The 26,345-nt window shown below is 43.3% G+C and overlaps 1 protein-coding gene across 1 annotated transcript in view; it reads left to right on the top strand.

Moving 5' to 3' along the window:
• The window catches only part of SLIT3 (slit guidance ligand 3), a 519,844-nt gene that overhangs the window by 45,641 nt on the left and 447,858 nt on the right, over positions 1 to 26,345 (top strand). The window contains exons 2-3 of the mRNA XM_058422439.1: positions 3,754 to 4,003; positions 24,070 to 24,141. Of these exons, the coding sequence (XP_058278422.1) occupies positions 3,819 to 4,003; positions 24,070 to 24,141 (257 nt within the window). The 5' untranslated portion in view covers positions 3,754 to 3,818. The remainder of the gene's footprint in view (positions 1 to 3,753; positions 4,004 to 24,069; positions 24,142 to 26,345) is intronic.

Here is a 26,345-nt window from a genome sequence, read left to right as displayed (position 1 = left end):
GAGGAAATAGTATAGATAAAAGCTGTCCAGCTTTAGATGGCTCCTAAAAATAACTTGCCTAAATTTGTATTTATATTAGGAAGAAACACTTTATGTATTCAAATTATCCAATAATTTGTAGTTTTGTGCAGTTTTGTGTTACACATGCTGTGCTGACCTCTGCCAATGCCCTAGAAAGGGAATGAAGAGTGACCTGTTTGCCAGCTTGTGGCAATTGCCGTGAGCCAGAAGCCATAGCATGTGTGTGAAGGAAAACCAACAGAGTTAACACTCTGCTCTACTGCGTCTTGAGATTATGTGGCTATTTTCCTTTAAGAGCTGTTTTAACTGGAATGCAGAAAAATGTGCCTCTTAGTTTTTATAAAAATTAAATGTTTCAAAGATAGGCTTGGTTTTTGGCTCATCAGTTTTTCTGCCATTTAATCAAGTTCACTTGTCTTTCAGGGAAGTTTTATTGTGAGGGATTAGCACTGAAGCATGGAATATGTCAACTGCTTTGGATGACAGTGTTAAAGAGGTTTTAGGGATATTGTTTTTTAGAATTTGAAATTCATCACAGATACAACAGTTACAAAAAAATTTCATCAGGCTATGATATCTGCATTACCTATAATCTTATTTACTGAGCATCCAACTGCTTCTGTACCCCCGTCCTGCAGCGAGGGGTGTGTGCCTCTCCTTGGAGCCGTCTTCAGAGCTGGGAAGATGATTGCTAGTGAACTAGAACAGGAAAAGATCTTTCCCTTGCAATAATCTTGCCTGGCTGCCAAGGAAGGTTAGGTTCCAACAAAAGTATTTTCACTGTCAGAATGAGCTAAGGACGTGCACCATCAGTCTGTGCAGAGGAGACTTCAGAGCTTTCCGAGTACTTTGTCTTCCTAAGCAGTGTAATTTCTGTCTTGCCTGGTCTGAACCAGCTGTTCCTTGTTCAAGAGCTGATCTCTTGTAGGCTCACACTTGACAGAGGGTGCCTGCCTCAGAATAGATAGTGCTGAGTGTTGGTGATGGGCCTGGAGCTGGCTGTGCTTTTGGCCCCTCGAGAGGGAAAAGGAGAGGGACACGGCTTGGGCCCCTCTGGTTATCATTGTGCTTTGGGCACCGTGAGGCTGGAGGGGGCTCTGTGGCTTTGCCCCTTTCTTCTGTTCATGCTGGTGGTCAAAGTCATTCTCCTCTGCCTTTTGATCTGGGAAAAGAGAGGTTAATTTGGGAATCCAGGCAGGGTGATGCACACCTCGCCAAGGTTTTGGTTTCTGTGGATTTGGGATAGATGAGGGGACAGCGTTTTCTAATCTTTTCTGAAGCAGCATAAGGCAGCCACTTGAAGGGGTGACAGCTGAGTCCCTCTGGGTATTTTCAAATGTGTCACTTGCCACTGAGCCTTCTTGGGCTGGATGCTGCTATGTAAGGGCCACTTCACTGAGCTTTGGGTTCTCCTGTAAGGGGTTCAGTCTCCAGGCTTGATTTATGTTTTCCATAAACAAATACAATTGTTCATGCAAATAGTTCACTATTATATGAGAAAAACAACTTTATTGCTTTTTTGCATCAAGACCGGGAGAGTTGAAGGTTAACTTGTGGTCTTGCTTGTGCTCTTTGACAAATTTGCCTTCACAGGGAAACACTTGAGTGTCAAATCTTTGCTTGATACAGAAGGCAGTAGACAAGTAGCTGCTTTGCTGGCTGTGGAGGAGGACACTTCACTGGTTTGGGCAGGAATGCCTCAAGTAATTCCAAACTTCAGTAATCAAAACATGAAGAAAATACTGCCAGAAATGAACAGGTTATTTAGGATGTGCTACTGCAAACTGGAAGGCCATATGCATAGAACATCAGTGAACATCTTACAGAGATGTTTTTCCTACTGGCCCTTTACTTAAAATACAAAATCTTTGTGAAAAAAAATGAGAGCACTTTTTGGGCGCAACCTGAGAACCTGAGTCTTAATGTAATTTAGCCATGTCAATCTTTAGAGTGTTTGTGAGGGTTTTGTGGTACTACTGGCCATGATCCTTGTTGAAAACTTCCCTACCCACAGGATCAGAGCCTAGACTCCATAGTCATGGACCACAAGTTTGTGATGTAGATAAAGAACAGATTATCTGTGTTCCCAAGTAAGTTAGTCATAAACCTGTTTTTTGAACTATTTTTAAGTTTGTGAAATAAGAAACAAGGATTATTGAAACAGGCAATGATCTGCATACACCAGTTTTATTTTGGGTCAGGAGGTCCCTGTGTGTATGGTGTACTACGGGGAGACCATTCCTGCTAAGGGGCTAAGACTTACCTTAAAAAAACGCCTAGGCAGGACTTGTCATTTTCCCAGTGCTCTAGGACCTTTGGGGTGTGATGCCTTTTCTGGCCCTCTTTAGGTAAAATATCTGAACCTTAAACCGCACCAAATCAGAACAGAATGACCACTCGCAGGGACCCTGCTTTTGTCTTGTTAAGCAAGTTTTTTCCGAGTTTCAACTTTCGGTGCTGAACTTCAGCGCTTGAAGTCCAGCAGTGACCGCAGTGGAGTACGGGGGAGGGAGAAGAGAAGGACGGTGCCGGTGTGCGGGGAGCGGCAGCCCGGGTGTCCCCGGAGCGGTGTGCGGGGAGCGGCAGCCCGGGTGTCCCCGGAGCGGTGTGCGGGGAGCGGCAGCCCGGGTGTCCCCGGAGCGGTGTGCGGGGAGCGGCAGCCCGGGTGTCCCCGGAGCGGTGTGCGGGGAGCGGCGCGGCAGCCCGGGTGCCCCCGGAGCGGTGTGCGGGGAGCGGCAGCCGGGGTGTCCCCGGAGCGGTGCGAGAAGCAGCCCGGGTGTCCCCGGCCGAGCAGCCGCCGCCAGGGGGTACTCGGAGAGAGCGAACGCGGGCAACAAAAGGCGGCGGAGGCTCCCCGGCGGCAGAGGCAGCGCGGGGCCGCTGCGCGCCCGTTCCCGTGCTCTAGCCCGCACGTCCCTTCCCCGGCCGGGGGCGGGCTCGCCCCCGCTCCGGGAGCCGAGTTCCCCCGCCGCGGCGCCGGGCGGGGAAGGGAAGGAAGGGGGCTGCGAGGCGCCGCCGAGTCTCCCCCGCGCTGTCCCCGCTCCGCGCTGCCCCTGTCCCGGTTCCCGTCGCGGTCCCTCTCCCGGTCCCTCTCGCGGTCCCCGCGGGTCCCGAACTCGCGGCGCTGCGGGCCCGGGCCGGGCGGGCGGTGACGTCAGGCGCGGCGGCCAATGGCGCGGCGGGGGGGGCGCGCCCCGCTCCATCCCCGCTCCGCGCTCGGCGGCGGCGGCAGCGCTGCTCCGGCACGGCTCCGGTACCGCTCCCGTACGACTTCGGTACAGCGCGCCACGGCTCCGGAACAGCCCCGCACGCCCCGACACAGCCCGCGGCGGGGGCGGGCCCGCGGCGGAGGGGTCGCTGTGAAGCCCCGGCCGTCCCCTCCGCGGGTTACCTGCCCGGCCCAGGTGGGGCGGTGCAGAGCGGAGGAGGCTGTTTTGGAGGCTGCCGCCGCTCCCGATGGATGTTTTGTGTGTGTTTGCCTCCGCTCCCGGGTTCTCTTTCATCTGAGGACGCATCTGGCTCGAGCTCTGTTAAACTATCTGCCTTCTGGTACCGTTCGTAGATAACAGAAAGAAACCTGAGCCCGAAAGGCAATTCCCCACCTTCTTCCACCTAACGTGACCTTCTCGGGCGCCTTTGAAGCTTTGCTGGTGCTCCGGCGATGATGGCAGTGGTGGTTTCCCTTGGGCTGTACTAAGAGCCTCTTGTTTTCTTTTCCCTTTTTTCTTAGAGGCATTTCATCTTTAAGGGCCGGCTGCTCGCGCTCACTTTTATCCCCACTGAAGCCATCGAGAGCCATGCTGTCTGGTGGAAGAAGTGCGTTTCTGTGCCTTGGAACGATCCTGAGCTTTTGGAGCTCCGTGAGTTGGATGCCTGTCGGAGGATGCCCGCATAAGTGTACGTGTATTGCTTCCAACGTGGATTGCCATGGACTGGGACTCAGGACTGTGCCGAGGGATATTCCCAGGAATGCCGAGAGACTGTGAGTAAAAACCGCTTCTCGAGCACTTGTAGGAACACCTGGGACGAGTTTCCCAACACCTGCCTATCAGTGCGGAGTGCTTGGTAACAGGAGTTCAGCGATCCAACTCGGATTAATGTTTTCGGGAGGGAAGGGGAGGAGCTTTCCAGGAGTTCCAGCGCTCCTGCCGCTGTGCCTTTGTACGAGCGGTCGGTCTCAGAGTTTCTGGGGAACTTTCAGCTGCCGCCTGATCGGGTTCTGCAGTGACTTGCTTGAAATGGAGTTCGGAGCAGTACCCGCAGTGCTCCCGGCTGTAATCGCTGTCAGTGCAAACACCAATTTAATATGCAATTAGAAACCGGGATGTTTTCACCTGGCGGCTGGTAGCAGTTTCTCCTTACTTTCTCAGCGTGGTGGTTTCATCACCATGGAAAACCGACTGCTTCCATAAACTAATTCACATAGAGAAGTCACGTTAAACAGCTTCTAATTTCAGTTTTAAACTGCTGCGGGGAAGCTCTGGTTGTTCAGTATTTAATCTGCTTCAGGGTTTATGATAGCAACGTAACGCTGTGGGGAGCACGGGGAATAATGAACGCGTTCATGGCAAATCCCCTGCATTGGAACTTCTCGGGAGTTTTTTAGCAGTTTTTACTTGCTGAGTGAATTCCTAGGGAAGAAAGCTGAAAGCGGAGTTTCCTGATAGAGTTCTGGCACTGGCCCGGTGCAGGGGACGGCGTCTGTGACGTGCCTTAATGCATAGCAGATGGCACATCTCAGCGAGTGCCCGGTGCAGATAGGGACGCGTCCGGGGAGGAATGTTAAACACAGCCTGAGCCGCTCCGGGCTGACCCCTGGAGACGGCGCTTCTCTTGTGCCTCGTGTAGGTTAGCCCGTAACTTCAAATGGTTTTGAACTTGTAAGCAAATGCTGTAGATTGTATGGCCCGACTTCCTGTTCTGTTTCCTTCTGGGTCATAGACTTGGGGAAACTTCAAATTCTCGGGCAGTTTTTCCTCCGAGGAAGAAAGCTGGATGAGGTTACTAAGCAAACAGAGTTTGTGTGCAAAGAGCACTCGTAAGGGCTAAGTTCTGTCCCAGAATGAAATTTTATGGAATCCATGGCTGTTCCTAAATGCGTTTTATAGCACTGAGAGCTCTTAAATGATAGCAATATGCAGTTTTCTTACTGCACTGTTCTACGACCTTTAATGTTTCGTGGCCATATCAGCCCTCCTTTTAACCTCAGCTGTGTGAGCAATAGCTTTCAGATGTCAGTGCTATAGAAGCCTTCACTTCTGTGCCTGAAATCGTGTACTCTAAAATTGCTGGGTAGGGACCTGGCATTTTTTAGAGCAAAAAAAAAAAAAAAACCCAACCCCAAATCTGGACAATCAAACCCCACAACAAACCAGTACCAGGGGAGCGTGCCAAGTATGTGTGATAGCACGGCTGGCTTGTGTGCTTCACGGGTGAGGGGTGTGAATGGTTTAAAGGCTAGAATTAAACGTCTAAATTGCAGGTTAAAATGATTCACGAGCACAAGGTTAGTTGGCCACCTGAGAACCATTTCATAAATGGTAATTTGTTGTAGCTGGAGTTTTAGGGGGGCTGAATTCCTGTTACATCGCAGAGATGTGAACTTTTCTTGCCTTCTGCAGGAAGCTGAGCCAGAAGAAGGCTCTTGGCAGGTTAAGTGTTAAAAAGAATGAAGGAGAAGCGTAATCATTGTCTTGGGCTTGTTCTTTTTGGTGTTATTTACAGATTTAAATTTTAGCTTAATGGCTGTGAAAGGAACAATAGTAGCGATTTCACAATATTCAGTTTGAACATTTAACCTCAGAGATACCACCACTGATAAATATGAAATGTAGCTGTGTTGGATGGTTTGTTTGGGGTTTTTTAACATATATAAATAGCGTATTGTTGGATCAGTCAGTGGCTGAAACCTTGTGGAAATAGGATACAGAAGGTCATGTGGTAACACTTTAATCCGCATTTTAAATACTGTTTTCGTTTTTCATTTCTGTCAGTCTATTGTGAACCTTTCACTGTTTTTGTAGTGTTCACCAACACCTTCATTACAACTATTTTAAAGCTTGTATCAGTTGCTTCACATCAAGATTTCTGCTAATTGCACTAACTTGGGTTTTCTAATGTAAGCAATAGAGAGAGAGACTCTATTCCTCTGAGTCTAAATTCTGCTCGTAGGTGAAACATCAGCCAGCCACAGGATATATCAGAGTATCTCATTTTGCCCTGTGGTCCACAGCAACCTGTAACTATTTATGACATAACAGTGGGTTGATATGCAATCTTACTAGTATGTTTAGCATGTAAATAAGACCAAATTGATCCTATCTGAAATCACAAAAATATTTTTTTAATCTTGGAGAAATGTTTATATGTTGGGGAAATAATTTTAACAAGTTTCTTGATGGCCACACACGAAGTGCCTTTTGAAACTGCTATGCTCTGGAAAGGTATTTATTTCTCTCTGCATTCTCCTGTGCTAAAAATTCCACATACCTGTTTGAGTCGGAAACTTTTTGCTCTAATTAGTAAGAGATCTAATGGCACCACTTAAAATATTTTACCACCAAGCTTTTAGAATTATGTTTGGACAAATGTTACAGATTGTTTGGGCTAGTGGAGCCAAGTTAAATATTATTCAAATTTGCGTTAATACGAAACCCAGGAAAACTGAAAAATATGACATTAAGGAAACAATGGGAAATATCTTTAGGGGGAAAAGAATTTCTTACTGGGAAGTTCTATTAAATGAACTTCCTTTGATTACTGGTTCGTCATGAGAAATGAGATGCATGCTTGATTTTTTTTTTTTTTTTTCCTGCATACTTTGAGTGTCTGTAGGTTTGTACCTGTGACTTCTACCTTGAAGGAAATCCACAGATTAACCAGTGATCACAGAAAAAGTTATAGAACAATGCCATATTTTTAGTTTGAATTTTTGCACAGATTCATCTTTAATAGTAGCTTTGCAAATATAGCAAGTAGTGTTAGGTTTGGGTTGCAGTTTTTACCTGGTTATTGGGTTTCTATGATAGTCTTCTAATTGTGTGGTTCAGATGGAAGCTTTGGCTCAGCTCTCATGAAGGGCGAAAAAGAGGTGAAAACTCTTCTGCTGCACAATGAAATAACTCAGTCTGGGGAAAATAAGAGGTGAAGCTTGTCACTTCCAGGAGTGACTTCCAGTTATTCTTGTTCTGGAGAAGGAATGCTCAGGATAGTCATCGTATTCCATATCTGCAATGTGCCCTCTTATTGCAGGGTGGGATGCTCTTCAGAGGCCCTCGAGCAGGATGGTGGAGCTGCCCTTGTGGTTGTTGTTAGTATTTACTGATCCCTTCCACACTTGTGAAGCAACTTAGCACCTTACCAAAAATAGAAGTTGGTAGAGTTTTTGATAGAATTACTAGAAAAACTAATAATTTATTAGATAAAATAAATTTTATATTTATATTTGCTTATATTTGTAATAAAAGTATGCCTGGAGTGGGCACAGTGATTTTCTTTTAGCTGGGCAACTGATATGATATTTTGACCTAATAAAGGAAGAAAATTTAAGGATATGCAAACACACCCATGAGAATCCCAAATATTTTACCTTTCTGAAACTTTCTGTTGGATTGCTTCATCAAACTCCAGTAATCAGAGTTTCCTTAGCTGTGCTTCAGTTCTTGGGTGTGATTATTTATATAATTTCCTTCAGGAGAAATGTTTTCTCTATATGTAGAGTGTCATACATGTAGCTCTTCATAACACTTAATGCTGGTAGTCCTGTGTAGTTTGAGACGATGCATCAATGCAGTGAGCAGATCAAAGCCACCTGCCTGACAGTTGAGATCTTCAGCTCTGAAAGGAACAAGGGATGCTGAGAAACTGCCCAGGAGTCTGCTGGGTCAGAATTTGCCTTCTGTTTGTGCTTTTCCTCCCATTCATGCCTGGTTAACTCCCTGTCTGTTAGCAGCACATCATATATGTAGAAAAGCTTCTTTGGAGAATTTAACCACGTTTGAGTTCTTGATGAGTTTATGTTTGGTGGCTTGGGCTCTTGTTTAATTGATAGCTCTCCTGTGTTAGTCATTGCTTTGTTTTGCCTTTCATTTGAAGGATTCTTCACCTTGCTAAATCGATAAAGCTTGCAGGACTAATCTGTTCTGTGCTTTGTCTGAGTAGCTAAATTGAGTGTGTCCACATTTAGGTGCAATTTAGAAGCTTAGTCATCTGCTTACTCCTGAGTTTTCATGTGGTCTGGGGTTTCTGTTACACAAATATATTATTATGGTGGTTTTGGCCTAGGTGCATTGAGCTGCTGAAGTTGCACTGGCTTGTAATAAGACTTCAACTTCCTCATTTCTGTCTCCAAATTAAATCTAAGTTCCTGTCTTGAATGCTTCCATATTCCTGCAGAAGGCAATGTTAAACACATGCAAATATAATTATGTGACTCTTACACTGACATTCTGCTTTTCTAGAGTTCTTCCCACTAGGGATTACCACTCATTTGTTTGTAGTAATAGTCTCCAAAACCTTGCATGGAGCATTTCTCAGATATTTTTTTCCCTAGGTCATGTGTCAGTAAGTGGATGTACATGGCTTTGGCTTGGAAAAGCTTGCTCTTGGAGGGACTGATCCTGGGAAAACTCGACTGAGTTCTCTAATTTAATGGGGATATTTCCCTTTCCTAATGTAATTCTGACTAGTAGTGCTTGAGTGGATGTTGGCACGACCATGGGTAGGATCAGTCTGGTGCTATTAAATCTGTTGCGTGGTTTTGAAGCGATGGGAGCAGGAAGGAGGATGGAATTAGCTGTTGTAAATTGGTAGCTGCAGAAGCAAGTAGTGGCCATTGTCATGTTACCTGTATTTATTTGCACAAATTTGGATTAGATTTTGAGATGAAAGAGACCAGGCTACTTCCTGCAGAACTTTTTAATGAGCTTCTCTGAGACTGTTTGCTTTTATTCATGTTCTTAATTTTGCAGCTGAATATTGATTCATGCAAAGGAATTAGGCCAAAGGAACATTGTCCCTCTAAAGAGCAGCTGTTGTCTTTTAGGAAGTCCTAAAATCCAGATGAGTTTTGATTTTTATATCCCCGGAATTCGTGCATTATATGGCTTTGGGGAAGTATCTAGCCAAGAATACAGGTATGGCTTACCTGTAGGGATGTGAGACCAAAACTACGTAAATCTTAATACTCTTTTATTGGTGTAGTAGTTGTGTAAAACTCTTTGTATTGTACAATGTCATTTGACCTTTATAGTGAGAAATACCTGTAATCTTTTGGAGTGTCACTGCCAGGGTACAAGCATTTCCAGTTGTGTTTAAAACAAAAGTAGCTTGTCCTGCGTGGATTGACTTCTGATATTTGTTGTCTGTTTTCAAGAGTATTTGGGATATTCCTCGACTTCCACAGAGCAGAGAAAAATTATTTTCTCATTGAAATCTCACAAGATGTTTGGGGATAATGATAATGGGGAAAAGAACTTGCCTCTAATAAGGTTTTCAATTAGTAATTTCAGTGACTGCATGTAAAGAAGTGAGCTTGTTTACTGCAGAGACTATTCAGATGGCTTAAATCAGCAAGTGTTCCTTCGCAGGAACTCAAATGACTTGAAGCTTAATTTTCCCAATACCCCTGAAGTTTGTGTGGAGCCCCTCGTGCTTGATTTCCCAGAGTGTGGCTGGGAGCACCTGTAGGAATCCACTCACACCTCTTGTGGTCCCACAGCTCTCTGAAAGGGCTTCTCTTTCCCTCTTGGGCTTATTTTCCACTCCTGCAGGACACAACAGTGATATTTGTCCTCCTCAGGGAGCAGGAGACAGCAAGTTTCTAACTTCAGGTAGAGGAAGGGAGGTAAGTTTGGGGTGCAAAGCTTTCTCAAGAAAACTTCTGCTGGCCACATGGTGAAGAATGACTGACTGCAGGGAACGTGGTAAATTCCTTCAGGTGATTGTCAGCCTGTACATTCCTCTTACAGGGATGGGGATGGAGCAGTGGTGCTCAGAAAATGTTCTAAGAGAGGTCAGTTTTGTTCCCCATCCTCTTGTGAGGGCTAAGGCACAGGCTGGTGCAAATGTGCCTCCTGTCCTTGGCTGCTTTCTGCTGCTGAGCTCACGGGAAGCTTCCAAAAGATCTCATTGGTTCGCATGCTTTAGCGTAACACAATATGGATTTTGATCTAGGACTGCTGGGGTGACTCCCATCCCTCTTGTGTTCACTAACAGGTTTTGGTTGCCAGTGTAAAGCTCTCAATTCTGTTTGTTGTTTCAGTCACACTCAGGATAAGAAAAGGCTGGGTTCCAGTCATGTTTGGGTTGCAATATGGCCCAGGCTGCTCTGTTTTCAGTATTTTTCAAGTCTTTTCTCCAGAGATCTGTAATGCTTTATTTCCAAGTCTGTTTTCAGTGTTTTCTAGTCAGACATATCATCAGTTAAGATCCTGAATGGATCTTGTCAATGGCAGGAGCTGCTTCTTTGTCATTAGCAAATGGCCTTGTAAGCAGCTGACAGTTTGTCTAATGGTATTAAATACATCAAAGATAAGGGGAACAGGTCTGTGCTCTGTACTCAGTAAATCTGAGATTGAGGTGAAGGCCATCTCCACAGAAAAGGGAATTTAAGAGGCTGATTCCTACCTCCTCCAATTATTTTCAGCCCTTTTTTTTCCCCCTGCGGCTGAATCTGGTCTGTCAGTTGTCTCTGTCAGAATAAATTTTTATATTTCACTTTTACACCATCTGTTTGGCTGCAATATATGTTTTTAATTTTGCGATTGATAGATTTTTGGAGCTTTTAATTAGATTTTTACCTTTCTATTTTTGATCTACTTCTTTTTCTAGGACCCTAATTTTGTCTGTCAGGTAGAGATGAGAATATAGCCATTGGTTCAACTCTCCTTTGCTGTCCCTGGTGAAGGGAGCATTAACAGTAAACATGAGTGTGGTTAAAATGAGGCAGAAAACTCAGTTTTAAAGCAGATCTTGTCTTGACTTTGCATTGATCAGTCTTTGAAATCTCTCTGAAATCAATTTCTAAATTGATTATAGAATTGATGTTACCCAGAAGCTCATTTTTACGTGTTTTCCTCAATTCTTGACTTTCCGTCAGAGGGGCTCCTCAGGAGAGTGCTGTGTGCTTCCTGCCTGGAGGATGCTGTGCCTGCCTTTATTCCTGCTTCAGCTGCCTGCAGAGGGACCAGCCTGGTGGAATTAGTACCAGGGTACTGATGAAGACCCTCAAACACCTGTAAATGTTTTTGGAGTGCAGGCAGCACTGAGGGTTTTGGGACACGTTTTCCCTGTTGGTACCTCCTGGCTGCCCTGTGCACCTATGGTCAGTGTGGTTTGGGGCAGCAGTGTTGTAGTTAGGAATTAATTAGAATTATTGTTGTATTTAGGAATTAATGACCCCTCTTCTGTGGTGTGGGGATGCAGTGGTGACGTTGTGCTGTGTCGCTGAATCCCAGCAGTCACCCACAGCAACAGGAGCTGCAGTTTTCCAGGATGTTTTCTCTGCACCTTGACAGCTGTTTGATTCTGCAGAGACACAGATGGGTGATCCTGTTTCAGCCAGGGCTCCATGGAAGGGGAGGACAGACTGCTCTGGGGGTCAGTGATTTGGAGATCAGTAACCCATTTTTAACAGCCTGTCAACATGCTTGTAGGAAGTGTGGGGAGGATGGCGATGTACTCTATTTCTGATAGATTTATTCTTTTTTTTCCCTTCCATTCTGATGCTGTTCCTTGAGAGGACCAGTCCTGGTTAAGAAAAGCAAAACCAGTTTGTTTTGCAAAACTTAAAATTTACTGTGATTTTAATTATATCAGTTAGAAATACAGAGCGCAAGTTAAGCTCTGCTGGAGTCGAGGACAGTGCCTGCTCTACTCGTCAGTTCTGTTTCATCTGCTTGTCTGCATCCCTTTGCTCATTTTTCTTTGCAGAAAATCCCTTGGGAAATCTTTGTTTGCACAGTGCTCAGGATGAAGAAATCTCGAGCTATTGCAAGGGTGCTTCTAGGCATGATAGCAGAAATGGTAATAAATTTCATATTAGTGGAGCTGAGGTTCCAATCTCCAAAATCACAGCTCAGTCAAATACAGCTTTTAATGTTTGTCTCCAAACTTTATTTCAAGAGCTGGATTCTGTCAAGCTTGGCTATTTCAGTATGGGGAGAGAGAGGCACAGAATGGAGGGGAAGAATGAGGAAATCAACTTTGTTGTGAAATGTGTCAAAAGATAAGTAACAATTAGGAAGATAACATTTTGATAGCAGAAGCAAGGTGCATGCTAATAGTTAGGGAGTATTCCTGAATCCTTGGGCTTTTTTTTTTTTTCTCCACTTGTCTTTTTCCTTTTCTCCTGTGGCAGGGGAGGAATGTGATGATTAACTGGTGCAGAATACAAGTGTTAGTAGACTGTGAGGTGTTATTGGTGCACATTGTTGTGGGACCTAATAAATGATCCTGGAAGTTTCAAATGATACCATGAGTTGTGAGCCTTCCTCACTTTCCCAGGTCAGATTAAAACCAAATGTTTTAAGGCAGTTTAGCAAAACTATCCTACTGAATTGTCATCTGACATTTTCTCTGGGTGTGCACTGGGCAATATAGAGCACTTCTTCAAATATTTTAGCAGCTTTTTAAGTTGAAGCAGCGATTGGTTGTCTCTCTGCCTAAGAGGGTTTTCAGTGTTGGCTCTAAATGCAGTGTCATGTATTTCAAGATACTGTCCTAATGAAAAACATTGACTTTACTTGGAAGAGATTTTTTTACAAACAATTTGTCACAAATTAGTAAATATTCCAATTCCTAACTTCAGTTTTTCTTTGAAGATTATAAAAAGCTCGTCCAAAAATGGAAGACCCTTCCTTAGAATTTTATATTGTGTTCCTTGGGATGTGCTGCCTTATCCAAGGTGAATGAACAAAGAAATCCTGCTTTGTTACACATTCCCTATGTAAGAATATAATTTAACTTTACATTAGCATTTTTCTGCTCTCCCAGTGAGCAGCTTTGCCCATTCCCTCTGGTTTAGGATAGAGTGTGTAGCATATAAAGTTCACAGAACAGATGTGATCACAGGACATCCAGCCCATTAAAGTAATCCTGCATATGTATGTACTGCTTGTCCATGGCTATGGAGACAGCAATGTTTAATTAAAACAGTTGTGTTGTTTAAATATGACTCTGAGAAATTTCAGCAAGGAAAAGATGACTCCAGAACGCAGTTTACGTGTCTTGTGCCTTCCTGTTTGTCCTAAAGCATGTTTTGCCTGGACTTTAGTGGGAACTCAGCTTATGGATTTTCTCCAGTTTTGTCTTTTGTCTGTATGATGGTTTTGTTTAGACTGGGGAGGCATTATATTAGGAACGTGGGGTTTTTTCCTTGAAATGCTGATTTTGGCAAAACCTGGATGAAACATCTTTGTTTGGGGAGGGCAGCAGTGGTTACAGCATCACTGAGCAATGTGAGAGCCTCTGGGTCACAAGCTTGTGTGAAATAGTTGTAGGGCGGTGAGAAGAGGCCCTGGCAGTCTCATCCTCTTGAAGTGGTAGAGCTGGTTAGAGATGGGGTTTGGAGAATACAGCTGGGCAGCAAAAAAAGAGAACTCATTGTGAGGGAATGGCGCAGGGAAGCAATTGTGCATTTCTGAAATGCCTAGATAAATGCAGCAGGGAGGTTAGCTGGAGACCAGAGAAAAGAGGTGGAAAAAAAAAAAATGATGGAAGGGAAATTCTTGGGCAAAGAGAACTTGTTTTCCAGAAGTGGAAATAGATACTGAGAAATAGAGCCCCTAAGGGAAAGGCTGGTTCTTCAGAGAGATGAAAACACACATCTGGATATAAGTTTCTCAGATAAGAATGTGAAAGTGTAGGAAACAGCCCAATGATCCTTTGGAGCTTTGAGTTTTAATAGATAACATGTGAAAAGGCAGCAGAAGATAAGGAGCAATCAGAAGTGTTTTATGGATTTTTGGGGGTTTGTTTGGCATTGGTTTTGGTTTTATGTTCTTTTTTTTTCTCCCTCTGGAACGTGCTTTAGCTAATGAAGTTTTTTAGAAGATGAAAATGGATTGCTCCCAGTTGATGTTAAGTTATTTTATAGAATAGATAATTTCCAAGTTGATTTTTCCATAGCCTTCATGTATGCAGCAGGGTTAGTGCAAAGAGGTTTTATAAGCATGAGGAGTTTCATAAGTTGAAACATCAGATTTCTGTGCAAAGGCTTTAGGAAAACTTGCATTTTCATTTAGCAAACATTGTGAAATCAATTCAGCTTTACAGCAGCAAGTAAAAAACCAAAAGTGGGATGAGGATGGGGGACAGGGAAGGTGGGAATCTACTCCAGAGTGAAGAAAATTTCTTGTAAATTGGTTGCAACATCTGGTTGCTAACATCAAGTCAATACAATCCTTCCTTCAAAATTCATTTTACATATTAAAACTGTCCTACGCATTTTATTGCAACATTTTGGCTTCCTCTCCTCCTCAGTGGCCTCTGTAGACACGTTACACTCAGTGTGGTGGTGCTAGGAATGAATAGAGTTGGTGAAACTGGATGCTTTTTACATTGAAAAACCAAAGCCCTGAACGGCAACAAAAAGAAAAACCCCAAACATAAACAGAGATCTCTCTTACCTTTCCAGGAAAAGATCTGGGAAAGGTTTCTAGTCTGTGCATGTCTGAAAGTGAGCGGGGTGATGAAATCAAGGCTTGGTTTTCATACCAGGCTTCACTAAAATAATTTGCTTGTTCGCAGAATGTCTTTCCAAGTTATCAGGAATTTACAGCAGTCAGGAGCAGGTGTGAAGTACTGCAAGTGTGAAATATCAGGTTGTCTGTATTAGTGAAGAGCACCCAAACACTGCAGTTTCTTCACTGTGATCTCTTCAGTCACACTGTTAAGTGAAGTACAAAATTAAAGCAATGTGTGTCTTGCTGAAGTTTGCAGCAATGCTTTTTGCCCAGATGAGTTCAGAAGTGTCAAACATTGAAGCACAGGCACATCTCTGTCCATGTGGTAGCTGAGGGAAAATAGGAGAATGCTTGATGTGCTCTGATTTCAGCCTTTGTGCAGTCTGAGCTTTGGAACAGCTCTGGACTGCCCTGACCACCTGAGATCCGTGTAACCAGCTGGTCCTGCCGGACATGGAAGGAGATTCCAGCTGCTGCAGCTGTAAGAGTTAAGTAGGAGTGGCTAAACAAGATCAAGAATTGAGAAGAAGAAAAAAAGTGACCTTTTGTATGTGCAGTTGTTAACCTTGGGTTTTATTTTTTTAATATGAATTAAAGTGGTGCGTGAGCTGACCTGACATAGAACTGTACTTTCTGCTCTTTTTGATGTGCACATCCTGCTGCCTTTCTATTAAACTGTGTTGCTGTAGCAGCTGTATTTTAAAGTATTTTGGTTTTTTTAATGCATCATATTTAAACTTTTCTGCTATTCCCTGAACTCCCCCTGAAACAAGACAACAAATACTCATTTTACCCTTTTTCTTTGCAGAAAATGTAGAATCATGGAATCATTAAGGTTGGAAGGAACTCCATGAGGTTTCCTGGTTCAGGCTCTGCTCAAAGCAGAGCATGGAATTCAGACAGGAAATGTTTGTTTGGGTCTTGAAAACCAGAGAGTGCCTCCTGTAGTGTTTTCCATGACTTTTCTGGTACCAAAGGGAGGCTGCTGCTGACCAGCCTGCATGTTGCCATATTGTGCTTTTAAACCTTTCCAAGACAGAGGTGATGTTTATGTGCGCTGGAGGTGTCAGGCGCTCTCAGGTGATGTTTGACTTGATCCTCTGCCACTCCTGGGTATTCCTCTCTTCCCTGAACAGAAGAACATGGGAGACTGTGCCTGGTGAGGGCTCTGAGCACCTTGGTGCGTTACTGAACCATCACATTAGTTTATTATTTCATAGCTAATGCACTGCTGGGAGCTTTTCTTGATGACCCTTCCCAGCTTGAGCTCCAGATGAGCTTTGACTTTGCTCAGACCATCACTTGTACTTTGGGCAGTGTTTTTGCACCCCCGGCTGCTGTTTGTCCTCTCCCTCCTGTGCTGGAGCTCCATCACCAGGTGCCTCTTCAGCCCAGGTGTGCACTGGCACATGAGGATGTGCCAGGACAGCTTCCACCCCTTTCATTCTTCCTGCAGTGTGTCTCCATCCTTCACCAGGGCACAGGTGACCCTGCTAGAGGAGATCTGGAACACATCAAGAGCGAGGACAGGACTCTGGGGACAGGGGTGAAGGACACAGGAGTGTAAAATGTACTGTTAAACATTATGCTGTCAGCATAACGATTCCTTTGTGTGGATAATAAAAGCTGTACACTCTGATAATTAGACAGGAATTCCTGCAGGCTGAGACAAACATGTATTTCCTTAGAAGAAGCAGAATATTTGAATTACTCAATGCATTATGCTGCTTTCTGTGGGCCGTGTGGGACTTCCACTGCAGGCTGCTGTAGGAAATTCAGCCCCAGCACAAGTTACAAAAAGTTGGGTTTTTTTCCCCCCTTGGATATTTCTTAACATCTGTAGTTTGCCAAATATTTTTTTCTTATTTTTATAAGGATGAGGGCAGAAGTATGTTGTCTGCAAGCAGTTCCAGATCATTTGGACACTTAATGTGTGTTATTAACCAAGCAGCCCTGTAATGGGCTTACGAATGGACAGCTTATTCACAAAATTAGGGCACTTAACCTCGAAGGTCCGTTTTTCTCATTGTTCAGACAGAAAGAAAACAGTCTGACTCATACCTGAAAGCCTTCTGTAATCAGAACAGAGGATCTAACCCTTTTTGAATTAAAAGCCGTCGTGTAGGTGTGTTACAAAAATACGATGGACTGCAGCATGGGATTTGCACACTCCAGCTATTGAGTGGCTATTTAATTGCTGTTTAAATTTTCCTGAGGGCTGAAACTATCCAGTGTCGCACACTTGGTATCCAACAACTGCAGCAAAAATTATGAAATATTGAATTGCAAGTTGATTGTTAGTCTTGTGTAGGATGCCCACACTGCTGGATCCCAGTACTGCTGTGTGGATCTGTGCAGCTCTTGTTGCTGAAACTGTGCAGAATATTTAGGAAGAATGGGTGGTTGTGGCAGGGCTTGTTTTTTTTCCTCTCCTATCATTCCTCCACCTGTGGCTTGTTCTTACTGCAGATCAGGCAAGGGGCTCTGAAGTCTCCAAGCTGCTGGTTGTAGTTTGCAGTAGGATCTCCCCTTAACCCTTCTTTAATTTAATTTCAACAAACCCAGGTGCCTCAGCCTCTGTTCAAATGTCAGCAGACATCCTGACGGTTTCTTTCCTGTCCTGGAGAGCCTGCACTGACCCAGGATTGCAGATGGACCGTCAGACATCCACAGCACAAGACAGCAGTGAATTCTTTCAAATTCTCCAACCCCTCTGTCTGTGGTTGAGATGGCCTTTGCTGCTTCAAGGGCCACTGCTGGAGTTTTGGGGCACAATGGGACTGCAGGAGACTCTGCTGCAGAGCATCTTCCTGCTCACACAATACCCCACCTGTGATTGTTGCATGGGTTTGTTTCCTCTCAGACGGAGGGCTTTGAATATTTTTCTTCTACTGAACTAAATGATGTGAAATGTTCAGAGTGTGCCAGTCTTTCTAGAGAAATTTCGTTAGAAATAAAAATAAATTCTCATGCTCCTTTGTAAAGTCAGCTGTTTAGGAGAAGAAAATAATTTGAGTCTTACAGAGTTGAAATGTACTGTTTAAAAAAAAATGGAATTACCTCAGCTGAGTATGATTTTGAAGTTTTTGTCTTTCTTTAGAAGTGATGTTCATACTTGCCCATGTGATTTGGAAACTAGTGGAATTTGTGTATTTCATAAAATCCAGTCCTAGGAATTCATTTCCTGCATTGCAAAACTTGAGATGAAAATATGTTCAATCTGAAGATATGCAGATTGTGCTGCCAGAGGGCTTCAGGATAGTGTTATAATTGAGTAGTTTATCACAGTAACTTTGAAGTTCTTGGATTGAAGGCAAAAGAGAGAATTGCCAAGTGCTTTCTGTTGGGAATTATGGTCATTTAAGGTTAAGCGGCTGGTGGCAGTTCATACCCATTAAAGAAAATTAGCTGCACAGCAGAAATCCTGGAAAATAGTTAAAATAATAAAACAGAGACTGGATGTGTGAAGACTGGAAAGGGCAGCCAGAATCTACTGTGTGGGTACATTCACACATGGGAGTGGATTTTTGTCCCTTTCCTGGTTCTGGTTTTAGCATGTTCCCAAAGCAAGAACTAAAGCAGTCCTAAAGAGGGGAGGCTTTACAGAACAGCTTCTTGCCTCCAGCCCTGCAGGCAGCTTTCCTAAAAATCAAGAAGGTTTCTCCTCATGGGTTTAAGCTTCTGGAGTGCAAGAGGTAGCCAGGTCAAGGGTGAAAAAATGCATTGCTGTGCAAAATGCAGGTTTCTTCCAGCTCAGGTGCTGCGTGTTTGTGATCATGGTTACCTGGGGTGGTGACTGGGGATGGGGAGAACAAAGCACAGAAAAACTTCCAGGGGATGACTCAGCTGTGTCACTCGGGATGGTTTGGGCTGACCAAGTCCTTCAGCAGTGCAGTGGCACAGAGAAAAGCCTTGTTTCTCAGGAGTGAGAGCTGCTTTAGTCACTTGGAGGAATTGGGCTAATGAAAAACATCAGCAGCTCTTTAGACTCAGGAATCTGGATTAATTCATTATCACTTGAATTTTAGCTCCCATGTTTTCAGTGTGGATTTGCCATTTAAAATAAACCCTTTGGAATGTGGTACAAATTAATCATAGCAAAGGATGTGTGCTGTCACTTCAAAACAGGTGCTCTTAAGTTTCTTGGAAAATTATTTTTCTTCTGTTCTTCATTAACATTTGGAAGTTGCATGAATTGTGTCCCAGGTGAGGTTTGTTTTGATGGGAATTCTAGCTGGTGTGTTGGATCCTGACCTGTTTTTAGGGGGAACAAGAGAGGTTTTTATTAGTTCTTAAGCTTTGTTCTGTGACACACACATTTTATGCATTCCTTCTTGGAAAATACCAGAAATGAGGTGAAGAGAAATGCATCTTCCCTGTGGATTGTGGGGTGTTGGTTGAATCTCCATTGCTTTCAGGGTGTTGGGTTCTGGGCTGATTTGTTTGTCCATATTGTGAGACAAATGTGTGTAGCTTTGAACTGGTGTGTGGTAACCACTTGGAAAACGTAACAGGAACAGAAACTAAACTTTGTGTTTGAGGTTCTGTGACTAGAAATGAGTATTTACCTTACTTAGGAAGCAGCTGGGCAGGGAGGAGTCCTAGTGCTGTTTAACTGGGGTAAGAGCTGTTTTTTGAAGTCTGTGGCAGTTAATTTTTCCTTAAATACAGTTTCCCTACTGCTCTTACTGAGATGAGCTTCTCTGCTGCTTATTGAATTATTTTTTGATGTAAATGAAGAAATACCTGAGGACTGCAATCAAATCTGGTGCCCCTTCTCCTTAGATAGCAGGTTATTTTTGTTTTCCATGGATTTTTCATTTTATGTAATGTTGTCTTAGGTTGAAGACCAATAATAATTGGACAATAATTAATTTTTTTTCAAAATGCCTATCTAGGACTTGTGTCTGTCACTGAAATGCAAAATCAGCTACAGCCATGAAATTATTGGGCGTCAAGGATCTTCAGTGTTGTTAGGAATGTCACTGTGTGCCCAATGGGCACCTGAGCATTCTCTGAAACAGAGGCAAATTTGTTCTTGAGCCCTTATTGATAATAAATGGTTTTAACCAAATGCAACAACTGTGTTCCCTCTAGAAAGGGAACTAAATTTAGGCAATTTATTTTCTGACCAAAAGGTAACAGAATTAGGCCTGAAGTCTGGTGGTTTTTCAGATTAAAAAAAAAAAAAGTTGGGTGGTTGGCATTTGTTTTGCCTTTTTTTTGTTTTGTTTTTAAGCACAAAATAGAACCTCATCTTAAAGCAAACACAGCATTTGCAGTAAGAGCATCAGAACGAGTGTGTTTTGTGTGCCCATGAACTTGTGCAGTGCCCATGTATCAAAGGCTGCAAAACCAAACCACTATAGAGCTGTAGAGAGAGAACTGCTTTGTGCTTTAGTCAGACCTTCAGTTTTGGCTTCTGTGTGCTTGGAAAAACACAACTGCGTAACCAGAGCTCTAAAATGAGCAGTTGATTAAAAGACCCCAAACCTATAGTCTTGAAGATATTGAAGAATTATGTTAGGGATTGACCTGTGTCTGTTTAAGATTCGCAGCTATGATGAGGGCCCAAACTTTATTATCCAGATTATCTTGGATATTATAATGGAGAGAGGGTTCAAATGGTAGCAAAATAACCTTTGACTCCAATAGGAACTTACTACAATTTTGTAGTGTTGCTTTGAATTTTTGCATCCTTGTATATAAAACTACATTGTATAAGGTGTTTTATTTATACATATCTACTGAATTACTGAGCTGAAGATTGTGCAAGACTTCCAGCATCTGATTGGCGTTGTTACTGGCTCCCCTGTGAGAGCTGCCCTGCTCATTGTGGGGTGCTGGGGTGTCAGACTCAGTCCTGGCTTTGTGCGTCAGGGAGGAGAGGAGGCTGCAGAGCCTGCGAGGCTGAAGCACAAAGTGGAAGAGACAAGTGGATTTACTTGTCCAGTCATCAACTTTATCCAGTCCAAGGAAGAGGGTGGGGGCTGAGAACAGCGTCCGGATGTTTTGGAAGAGTTGAGTGGCTGAACAGAATAATTATCACCCGAAATTTCAGTCATGTAGCAGAGGAAATCTGTGCGCTCCTGGCATGCTCCTGGGAATGTTGGTGCTTTAAGACATTGAAAAGTCTGTCTTAAATTCACTTGATTGTCTTTAGAGAAGAATGAAGGATGAAGCAATTCAGAGGAATTATTGCAATGAAGCAGGATTTGCTCCAGTTGCTCCAAGCATCCCTGTTTGTAATAAGTGTGTACATTGTGTGACTCAGTCTTCAGCATCTACAAAATATGTGTTGAATTAAATTGTTATTAGAACATAGCAGGACATGTTTATGAGTAAAGCTCCCTTAACAGCTCATCTGAACTCACTTTCATGATGTCTTGTACCATTCTAGTCCAATTCATGTTTCTCTTCTCACTGAAATAATTCCTTCCACGTCTGTTTTCTTAAAGCCACCGCTGTAGCTGCATTGTTCTTAGTACGCTTCATCCTACAAATTATGCTAAAATAAATTAATGAATTGACAAGGCAGACCTAATGTCAAGACCTTTACCAAAGCTGGTATAGGTGTAATTTCTGATTTCTTTTTAATGGAGTGATGATGATCTTTGCTGCTGCCACTCCAGAAGATACCTGTATTCCTTAATGGAGTTTTCTTAGATGTTTTAAATTGCTTAGACCATCTTTTTGGAATGTGAAATGACCAAGAGCAGTAGCTGATCCTGCGGGAGAGATCAATGTGTTGAATAGGATTCAAGATCTGCTTGGCCCCACGTATTACCCAAAATGCAGGAATTCTGCACAATAAGAATATTATGTAGAATAATTTCATCTGGACATAGATACATGCTGAAGTGAAATATAAATTAACTTTGCCTTCATGGTATTATTTTCCTCATATCTTAGACCCAGATGATTTCCAAGAAGTCAGTTTGGTTCCAAGAGTCCTTTTGAACACTGATATGTTTGAAAGCCAACCAAGATTACACGTTAAGGTTTAGCTCTTTGTAGTTTAAACCCACTAGTGAGCCCATAATCAGCTGCCAAACTTTATAAAGGAAACATAAAATATTATGTTGCCCACAAATACCAGCTGTAAACCACTAATGTCTGCATTAGTTCAGTAACTTCAGAGTCACAAAGTTTAATTGACTAATGGGGTAACCTGTGGCAATCTGCTGCTTTGCAGCAGCTTTAGACCTACTGTGAACAGGAGGAAGAAATTCTACATAGTTCATCACAGCTTCAGTCTGTTTTTCTTCAAATGGCAGATAAGCCTTGAGGCAGAGCACGCTGGAAAAGGCAAATGTTCTGAAGGTAAACACTGTTTTTTAAAACAGACAGAGGCTGCAGTTATGGTTTGAGCAAAGTGAACTTCATGAGGAATGTTTCTCTTAAGGTTAGGACATGGTGCAAGTAATTGGAATAACAGAAATGGAAACCTTTCACTTAGACACTACACTTTGGAAGTGATTAATAGGATGATTGATATTGTGTATACAGGATAGGCTGTGCCAATCTGCAGGGGTGGAGGAAAAAGCAATCTCCAAGATATGTGTTGATCAAGGAATGTTACAGCCTTTGAGAGCAGAGGGCTGCAGATTTCCCCAGGGGGAGGATGTTGAGTGTTCCTGGGGCTGAAAGCAGAGAGGAATTGTGCTCATGTGTGGGAACGGTGTCTCAGACCGGGGTGTGGTGGAGAGGTTGCTGTGTGCATGGCAGGAGTGGTGGTTCTGCATGCCCTGGTTGAAGCCAAGTAAAGCTGTGCTGGGATCACATCTGACCAAGATACACAAAAACTGGGGCCACGGACACAGTGTTGCTCCGTGTCCCTTGGCTGCCTCCTCTCTGCCTTGGGGGATTCCAACCAGCTTAATGCTGTGTTTTGCTAGAGCTTCTCTGAGATAAAGGGAAGGCTTGTGATGGAATGCCATGAAAAGCAGATGGGGAACAACATTCAAGTCAAGCACAAGCTATTTACGCATTGCTTACTCCAGACTTAATTCTTTCCAGTGTTTCTTGCAATCAGCTCACTGGCACACCAGTGAGTAGTTAATGATGCACCGGGGTAGAAGAACTGAACTGAGAACAGAAGAGGAAATTGAGCTGGAAAATCTGAAAGATGTAGGCAGTGATTCAGAGGTATTCTTGGGGAAAAGCATGAGTCAATCGACGGGATAAAGAGAAATGGAAGAGAACGGTTGGTACAGGCAGTGAAAGTGCCCTGTACAGGCTTTGTGGTTTCTGCTCTTCAGTGAACCTTTTAAAATACAGCTGAATAAGTCAGGTAGGGGTACAGGCTGTCTTGTTCACATAGCTGAAACATAGGTACTTTTTTTCCCCTAAATGATTTCCTTATCTTTATCTTTACTTTGCATCTGTGTTTTCCTGACAGGAGAATGGTTCTTGTGTTACAGAAATGTCTCATGCTAGGATACATGAACTAGTTTGTAAAATCTGTTTATAATCCATTTTATGACTTAAGGATTTTATTAGTATTATTTTGATGTCTGTCGATAACCATTAGAAGTAGATTCTAATATTCTTAAACACTTATTTCTGTGCTTTAGTGCATCACATACTGCTTCAATCGAGTTTAGGTCTTGCTTATGTGTTAGACTCATTGAAAGATTGATGTCAAATGTTCAAAAAACCGATGCCAAAAATAATTATACATTTTGTGTCTACATGCCGTGTTTTTGATTGCATGAAGACCAGAAAGGGGGAGCAGCTGTTTGTCTTGTCCCTGTTGGATAGCACTAGGTCAGGGAGATCAATATGGGCAGAACTAAAACCCATGAAATATCTAATGCCAAATAACAGGATTTGCTCAACTGGCAGAACTTTAGGGTTTCTTGGCAAAAGCAGGTCTAGAGGGGAGAAAATGGCAATCCAGGTCCTATGGCACCAGTGAATATTCCAGTCATGTGGACAGGAGCACACTAAGGAGTCACTGAACTAAGCTGTCCTGTTTTCAGGCTCTGTGTGGCCAAAGCTTCCTGCAGCAGGTTTGACTCACTTGGGTTTAGAATAATAATTTTGGGGACTGTACTTGTTTCAGCTCTTTGTACTAATTGGGTCTTGGATATGCACAGCCTCTTACAGAACTGTAGTGTGTGGGGAAAAAAGCATATAGTGAGCACTGGCACTAGAACTAAAAATGAGAGAAACTTCATCTGTGAGAACAGCATAGAGGAAGCAAACTGCATCAGGATCGATCACGTGCTTTTTGAGATTTTGGTGCAAGTATTTGTTGTACAGTTTGAGCAGCTGGTGGGTGCTCCAAAGATGCAGTTACTTTCTGCTGATGGAATTTTGGATGTCGGTGTCTGAATGCTGCTTTCTTTTTCCTCTGCAGGGATCTAGAAAAAAATAACATCACCAGGATCACAAAAACAGACTTCACGGGGCTGAAGAATCTTCGTGTCTTGTGAGTAAAACACAGAACTTTCCTGGTGTTTACGAAACTGTTTTAGGGTGCTCCTACTTAGAATTTCTGTAATTCCAGAGATCAAATCCTAGTAATTGTGGCACGTTATTCAGTTGTTGGAATTCTTTTAAACCAGGCAACCTGAACAGTTTGTCATGTGAAACGGTAAATTTTAGTTCTACACTAAAGTGACCATAGTTTCAGAGCTGTTCAGTTATTTCTTACTAGCTTTGAATAAGTCACGTGGTAAAGATTTTGGTCTGCTTTACAGTCACTCATCTCTCAATATAATTGATTTCTACATTAGCAAATAGAACTTTAGATTTTGGCCACTGTACGGTAAAGTCCCGTTAACAGCATTTTGCATAGCGTTAAGCAGAAGTTGATCAAGAATAGCTGTAGAACTTGAACACAAGGAGACTGGTGAGTTTTTTTGATCTAGTATACAGTCATAAATACAAAGATTTCAGGTGGTGCTGTCTCATGATCTCAAGATCTCATCTGTCAAGAGCTTAGCCGTGCCTGTAGGTAGGGCTTGAACATCACTCTGCAGACTTTGTCATTCCTGGTTTCCCGTTGTCTCTGTGTGAACCTCAAACAGCGCCACTAAGGCAGTGATGAAAAGTCTTCCTCTGAGTGTCTTCTAAAACAAGCTCTTAAAGCTGCAACTGTAGAACTGTTTTATTTCTTTAGTGATAATTCAAGTCATATTTTAATCCTGCTGAGGGAAAGGTGAGTCTTTGCTCCTGCTGCCTTAACACTTGTGAAAAAATTGTCGCATACAAAGGAAACACCTCAAATCTATGGGAAGACTTTTTGTTCTTGTGGTGTTTCTCTCATCTCTAGCAGAGGAGTTGTTTAGATTTCCTTGGCTCCCATCCCAACTGTCAATACCATTTTGGGAGTCTTTTAAAATACATGTTCTATACTAGATTAATGCCAGTAGTTGTTTCAGTTTGGTTGGGTTTTCATGGTGTCAGACATTGCCTAATGCTGCTGCAGTCTTTTGTGCCTTCAGGCAGAATGTACAACTGCCATCTTTATGAGGAGTTTTTGTCCTGTGTTCACTCCAGGTTTATGTAACTCAGTTTGCTCAGACTTTGAATAGTGTGGTGTCTGCCACAGGAATCTTTGGAATAAAACTTCCTTCAGATTTTTCTTAACTTTTCTTTGATTTCTTTTACGGTCTCTTCAAAATTCTGTTACTAAACCCCTATTTTTTCCTTTTTTCCCTCCCTGCCCTGTTTTCTGTGGGGTACAGTGAGAAGACAGAAAACTGCAGCCTGTCCCAGTGTTTATAGAAAGGTAGCCTAGTCCTGTTTGTGCACATCAGAATGAGGACTAGGAGCTAGTGACCTGGAAACCTGTAGCCCTGTACAGCAGAAAATAATCCTCCAGTCTCAAGCAAACACCACACATTCGAAACACTCCTCCCTAGTGCACCTTTTCCTTTCATCCCTTATAGCTTCATCCTTTTCCTTTATCCTCACATGACATTTCCTCCCTGTCCTTTGAGCAACATGATTCACTTGTTCACGTGCTTGAGTTTTGTAGTTTTATATGTTCGTCTTCTTGGTGTTATCTGTGGAATGCTCTCTTGCTGTCTGTGCCCTCAGCTCCTATCCAGTCAAACAGCTCTGAGCATCCTCAGAGGACGGAGGGCAGGGCTGTTGACCAGACCAGAGTAGTGTTTTTACTCAGTTTTCACTGAGTCCAGGCTGTTCAGAGGTGTTTACACAGAATATTCAGGGTGTTCAGTCCATGCATGAGTGCTCTCACAGAGGCAGGAATGGATGTGTGCTGGAGGGAGGGAAGAAGATCACCTCAGATGGGACTGTTGGGATCTCTCTTCCTTGGGTTTTGCTTCAGCTGTCAAGAGCATTTCTGCTGTGGCAGAAATTTTGGCATTTCTGGGTGGCAGTCATGCCCTGCACACTGTAAATCAGAGAGGAAGCAGCCTCCCTTGCTTGTAACCTATCCCAGTGCTGGTGTCAGGTGGAGAGAACAGCAGGATCAGCCCCAGTGGAAAGCTGGACCTGCCCCAGGTGTTTTTGCACCCTGCTGTACAGAGGGGCTGTGGGGAGTTGTGTCCCACAGCTGCTGTTCCTAAGGGCTGGAACCCCTTTGGAGCACTTAGAGAGGATTTGCTCCAGAGCAGGCCTGAAATGAGCTCAGAATACAATCTGGACAAAAAAAATCCAAAA

This window comes from Hirundo rustica, chromosome 14 (genome assembly GCF_015227805.2).
Source record: "Hirundo rustica isolate bHirRus1 chromosome 14, bHirRus1.pri.v3, whole genome shotgun sequence".
NCBI lineage: Eukaryota > Metazoa > Chordata > Aves > Passeriformes > Hirundinidae > Hirundo > Hirundo rustica.
The sequence above is the reverse complement of the archived record's forward strand: the minus strand, read 5'-3'. Positions and strand labels throughout refer to the sequence as shown.